A 6,295-nucleotide genomic window follows, 5' to 3' on the forward strand; every position below is an offset into this window, starting at 1 on the left:
GGGGGGGGACTGATTGGTTCAGTCCAGGTCCGACGATGGTCACGTGTTTCCATCTCGTGTATAAAACTGCAGCCAAAACCCGTCCAGGTCGGAATCGAGCCTGCTTCATCAGTCCTGGTTCGGTCCACAGAGCGAGTGATCATTTCCACATGGAGGACGGACCCTATGGACCCGAACTGGTTCTGGTCTTCAGCGGGAAGAGGAAGTCCGGCAAAGACTACGTCACGGACCTGATTCTGGACCGGTATGTTTTGGACCCAGAGTGCGTGACTAAGATAGATCCGGTTCGGACCGAGGTACCAGAACCAGAGCCGTGTTCTAATTTTATATTTTATTATTGATCATCTATTGCTCTGACGTCACTGATCCATAAAGTTTCCTTCAGGGGTTCTGATGCAGGTTTTGGTTCCTGAACGGTCCAGTCAGAACCGACTAACGGTCCGAGACCGGACCTCTGGTTCCGAAAGCGACTCGGACTGACTTGTAGTTCAGTGTTTTCTTGATGTAAAAATAAACTCTGGTTCTGGTTCTGAGCAGATCCAGATCCAAACCAACTCAGAGTTGGACCTGTCCTGAATCTGGTGGTTCCGACTGAGCATGGAGACCAGGAGCCTCATGTTGAACCCTGCAGCTCCAAACCCGCCGTAGACCAGTCCCAGTCCACTTCTGGGGTTTCTAAAAGCAGCACTTGGCGGTAAAACGTCCCGACCTCCACGCCAACTCTGACCCCGGCGTACGACAACATCTGGAGACACCAAAGGCAGGAAATAAAAGCAAAGAAATGGTGTGAAATTTGATACATTTGTTCAAAATGAAATATAAACCTTTACGCAGAATGATGGATACTGACAGCTTTTGCAAAAAAAAAAAACAATGCACATTTGATATCGTTCCACCACCACGTAAAACATCAACCATTAATCTGTCCTGAAACGAAGCCGTTCTACGTGAAGCTGCATTAATAATAAAAGTCTAAATGAATAGTTGCATTAAAATGACGTGTCGCCATGACAACAGCCCATCATCAGGCTGCTCAGGTGTTTCCTCCACCTGCAGATACAGAACATGAAGTGATGGTTGGAGCTAAAATGCTCCCCAATGTGGCTTATCTGTCCCTGCTGGTGGACATGGAACATGGAGACTCTGGACTCCAGTCCGGCACCTTCCAAAGGGAAGGGACTGACAGGTCGGGTCCGCTCCTTTTCCCAACCCAGAGCAGAGGAACAGAACGATGTTCTCCACAGCCAGACGTGGTGTAGCGGCCATCGGGCAGATGGAGGCAGGTGGAGGTGCCTCCATGCCCAGGAGGAAACCTGTTGTACAGCTGCAGATGTGTGCAGATAGTGGAGACGCTACATAACATGCTACTAAATGGTAACGTGTCCCGTTCAGCTGCGACCAGCGCTGTTGTCCCCGACCTCCAACCATCATGTTGGAACCAAACTGCTGCCAAACGTCTAGAAGTGATGCAACACATCAGAGGTGGACAATTCTCATTTATTCACAGGTTTAGTCTCATTTCTGTCTTCATGTCTCCGTCTCCTGCACCTCCTCCTCTGCCAGGACACGCCTGCTGGGGGGACAAGGTGGACCAAGATGTCCTCTCTCCCTACATTTTATTGTCTGACCACTTTATTTGTCCTTTCTGGATAAGTCCGGTGGTCTGATGAGACGCTGACAGCATCTGTCCCCTGCTGACCTCCTCTGTCTTTCTGCTGGTGGTGATGTCCATCCCGTCTCCACCAGATTAAATACTTTTACATTTTACAGCTTTATCTGTTAGAATTTCTTCCTCATTTTCCAGAAAATTCCTCTTTTTTCCTGCAGAGCCGTCATGGAAATGAGATGGATTCATATTTATCAGGGCGTCGGCCTGACCTTTTATGGCCAACATGTGGGCGTGGCCAGATGTTCCCTCACCGTGTTAAACTTCCTGTTGATCCTGATTTATGGAGGAAACAGGCGTGGGAACTTGGAAGGTTCCCCTGGTTTCCGTGCGGACGCCGCCTGGAGGCATCGTACAGGTTTATTGATGAGGCTCCAGAACAGTTTCCTCATAAGTTCTGACTGGATCCGTCCAGACCGGACTCTGAGCCAAGGTGGTCCAACTGGGCCAACTTGGTTCTGCCAGACCTGTTCGTTTCCATGATTCTTATACTGCATCCAGACTAAAGTCTCCAAGACCAGAATCTGGACCGGTACCGAAACAGTACACAGAACCAAAGACTGGACTGAAAAGTCCCATAATCAATTAATTTATGATCGATCAGAAGGCGATCGATACTGCTGAGACTCCCGAGGAGCGTTCAATGTCCGGCGTTTTTCTTATTGTCCCAAATGAGAAACTTCAGTCATATCCAACAGAACCGTCCATCGGAACCGGCGGACAGAACCCACTAAAGAGCTGCCAGCATGGCGCATGTTCGCCGCCCAGCCCCGCCCCCATGCCCCGCCCCCACTTGCCGCACCAGTTGAGGCCATGCGTTTGTCCTCCTGCAGGCTCGGTTCTGCATCCTGCGCCGTCCTGCGGTTGTCTGGACCCCTGAAGCAGCAATACGCCCAGGTGAGCCCACACCTGCTGGGAGCGGCCCACGTTGGCATGGCGACGCCCCACTCAGGTCACTCTTCCTGCAGGAACACGGTCTGGACCTGGATCAGCTTCTGGGTCCGGGTCCGTACAAGGAGACGTACCGGGCCGACATGATCTCCTGGGGAGAAGCCCGCCGGAACCTGGACCCCGGCTTCTTCTGTCGCCTAGCAACCAGAGGTGCCTGGCAACCAGTGTGGGTATGTTGGGGTGGCAGCTGTGTTTCCATGGCAACCGTCGCTTCGCGAGCTGGTCAGACGCAGACTCTTCTCTGATTGGTCAGGTGGTGAGCGATGCCCGCCGGCTGTCCGACCTCCAGTGGTTCCAGTCCGAGTTTCCCAGCCAGACCCGCAGCGTCCGGGTTCGGTGTTCCGAGGAGACGAGGAGGCAGAGGGGGTGGAGCTTCACAGCAGGTAGGACCGCCAGTCTGGCAGAGGGGGTGGAGCTTCACAGCAGGTAGGACCGCCAGTCTGGCAGAGGGGGTGGAGCTTCACAACAGGTAGGACCTCCAGTCTGGCAGAGGGGGTGGAGCTTCACAGCAGGTAGGACCTCCAGTCTGGCAGAGGGGGTGGAGCTTCACAGCAGGTAGGACCGCCAGTCTGGCAGAGGGGGTGGAGCTTCACAGCAGGTAGGACCTCCAGTCTGGCAGAGGGGGTGGAGCTTCACAACAGGTAGGACCGCCAGTCTGGCAGAGGGGGTGGAGCTTCACAGCAGGTAGGACCGCCAGTCTGGCAGAGGGGGTGGAGCTTCACAGCAGGGAGGACCGCCAGTCTGGCAGAGGGGGTGGAGCTTCACAGCAGGTAGGACCTCCAGTCTGGCAGAGGGGGTGGAGCTTCACAACAGGTAGGACCTCCAGTCTGGCAGAGGGGGTGGAGCTTCACAACAGGTAGGACCTCCAGTCTGGCAGAGGGGGTGGAGCTTCACAGCAGGTAGGACCGCCAGTCTGGCAGAGGGGGTGGAGCTTCACAGCAGGTAGGACCGCCAGTCTGGCAGAGGGGGTGGAGCTTCACAGCAGGTAGGACCTCCAGTCTGGCAGAGGGGGTGGAGCTTCACAGCAGGTAGGACCGCCAGTCTGGCAGAGGGGGTGGAGCTTCACAGCAGGTAGGACCTCCAGTCTGGCAGAGGGGGTGGAGCTTCACAACAGGTAGGACCTCCAGTCTGGCAGAGGGGGTGGAGCTTCACAGCAGGTAGGACCGCCAGTCTGGCAGAGGGGGTGGAGCTTCACAGCAGGTAGGACCGCCAGTCTGGCAGAGGGGGTGGAGCTTCACAACAGGTAGGACCTCCAGTCTGGCAGAGGGGGTGGAGCTTCACAACAGGTAGGACCTCCAGTCTGGCAGAGGGGGTGGAGCTTCACAACAGGTAGGACCGCCAGTCTGGCAGAGGGGGTGGAGCTTCACAGCAGGTAGGACCTCCAGTCTGGCAGAGGGGGTGGAGCTTCACAGCAGGTAGGACCTCCAGTCTGGCAGAGGGGGTGGAGCTTCACAGCAGGTAGGACCGCCAGTCTGGCAGAGGGGGTGGAGCTTCACAGCAGGTAGGACCGCCAGTCTGGCAGAGGGGGTGGAGCTTCACAGCAGGTAGGACCGCCAGTCTGGCAGAGGGGGTGGAGCTTCACAGCAGGTAGGACCGCCAGTCTGGCAGAGGGGGTGGAGCTTCACAGCAGGTAGGACCGCCAGTCTGGCAGAGGGGGTGGAGCTTCACAGCAGGTAGGACCTCCAGTCTGGCAGAGGGGGTGGAGCTTCACAGCAGGTAGGACCGCCAGTCTGGCAGAGGGGGTGGAGCTTCACAGCAGGTAGGACCGCCAGTCTGGCAGAGGGGGTGGAGCTTCACAGCAGGTAGGACCTCCAGTCTGGCAGAGGGGGTGGAGCTTCACAGCAGGTAGGACCTCCAGTCTGGCAGAGGGGGTGGAGCTTCACAACAGGTAGGACCTCCAGTCTGGCAGAGGGGGTGGAGCTTCACAACAGGTAGGACCTCCAGTCTGGCAGAGGGGGTGGAGCTTCACAGCAGGTAGGACCGCCAGTCTGGCAGAGGGGGTGGAGCTTCACAGCAGGTAGGACCGCCAGTCTGGCAGAGGGGGTGGAGCTTCACAGCAGGTAGGACCGCCAGTCTGGCAGAGGGGGTGGAGCTTCACAGCAGGTAGGACCTCCAGTCTGGCAGAGGGGGTGGAGCTTCACAGCAGGTAGGACCGCCAGTCTGGCAGAGGGGGTGGAGCTTCACAGCAGGTAGGACCTCCAGTCTGGCAGAGGGGGTGGAGCTTCACAGCAGGTAGGACCTCCAGTCTGGCAGAGGGGGTGGAGCTTCACAACAGGTAGGACCTCCAGTCTGGCAGAGGGGGTGGAGCTTCACAACAGGTAGGACCTCCAGTCTGGCAGAGGGGGTGGAGCTTCACAGCAGGTAGGACCGCCAGTCTGGCAGAGGGGGTGGAGCTTCACAGCAGGTAGGACCGCCAGTCTGGCAGAGGGGGTGGAGCTTCACAGCAGGTAGGACCTCCAGTCTGGCAGAGGGGGTGGAGCTTCACAGCAGGTAGGACCGCCAGTCTGGCAGAGGGGGTGGAGCTTCACAGCAGGTAGGACCGCCAGTCTGGCAGAGGGGGTGGAGCTTCACAGCAGGTAGGACCGCCAGTCTGGCAGAGGGGGTGGAGCTTCACAGCAGGTAGGACCGCCAGTCTGGCAGAGGGGGTGGAGCTTCACAGCAGGTAGGACCGCCAGTCTGGCAGAGGGGGTGGAGCTTCACAGCAGGTAGGACCTCCAGTCTGGCAGAGGGGGTGGAGCTTCACAACAGGTAGGACCGCCAGTCTGGCAGAGGGGGTGGAGCTTCACAGCAGGTAGGACCGCCAGTCTGGCAGAGGGGGTGGAGCTTCACAGCAGGGAGGACCGCCAGTCTGGCAGAGGGGGTGGAGCTTCACAGCAGGGAGGACCGCCAGTCTGGCAGAGGGGGTGGAGCTTCACAGCAGGGAGGACCGCCAGCTCACCTGTCCGCTGCTCCGCAGGTGTCGACGACGCCGAGTCCGAGTGCGGCCTGGACAGCGGCGTCGCCTTCGACTGGACCATCAGCAACGAGGCCGCCGCCCCCCCGCTGGACCAACAGCTGCGGCCCATCCTGGAGATGGCGGAAGCCGCCGCCGCACGCCGCCACAGCTGAACGTCTGATCGATCTGATTGATCATGTTTTAACTTGCAGCAAATCCGTCTGACAACCAATCAGAAACTGCGATTGTGAAATCAATACTTATTGATCAAAGTAAAATCTCACCTGAGTTCAGGTCACTTCCTGAAGCTGGATCACCATGGCAACTGCTTCAGACAGGGAGAAGCTGATTGGTCCGTTTTGGTTTCCAATCAGTACTAAATAAAGTTTCTTTACGACCTCGTTCATCTTGTTTACTAAATAAAGTTTACAAACAAACTGATCCACCTGCAATCGGATCAATCGGCCGATCAAATGACAACAGCAAGTCGACACAACAGGCTTTATTTTATAAAATCCTCATGTTTTCACATTGGTGACATCAGCACGGTGATGACATCACCAGGTAAAACATAAACTCTTACTGGGTCAAAGGTCATCTGTGGCATGGAATAAAAGCTTCTGATTGGCCCCTGGTTTGGCAGTGGAACCCCCCCCACACACACACACGTTGACTTAATCAATTATACTACCAATTAGCAACCTGGTAAACGCTGACTAGTGGTTACTCAACGTCTGCTCCAG

The 6,295-nt window shown here is 56.5% G+C and overlaps 1 protein-coding gene across 1 annotated transcript; it reads left to right on the forward strand.

Annotated features, from left to right (window-relative positions):
- Positions 1-39: 39 nt before the first annotated feature.
- On the forward strand, positions 40-5,725 carry pmvk (phosphomevalonate kinase; the record flags this gene model as incomplete). Its single annotated transcript, XM_079240344.1, has 5 exons — positions 40-244; positions 2,500-2,563; positions 2,635-2,787; positions 2,871-3,000; positions 5,574-5,725. Exons 1-5 carry the CDS (start codon positions 150-152, stop codon positions 5,723-5,725), a joined length of 594 nt encoding a protein of 197 aa, XP_079096470.1. The 5' UTR covers positions 40-149.
- Between the last annotated feature and the right edge of the window lie 570 nt (positions 5,726-6,295).

The sequence above is a fragment of the Telmatherina bonti genome, assembly GCF_933228915.1.
Source record: "Telmatherina bonti genome assembly, chromosome: 5".
Taxonomy (NCBI): Eukaryota; Metazoa; Chordata; class Actinopteri; order Atheriniformes; family Telmatherinidae; genus Telmatherina; species Telmatherina bonti.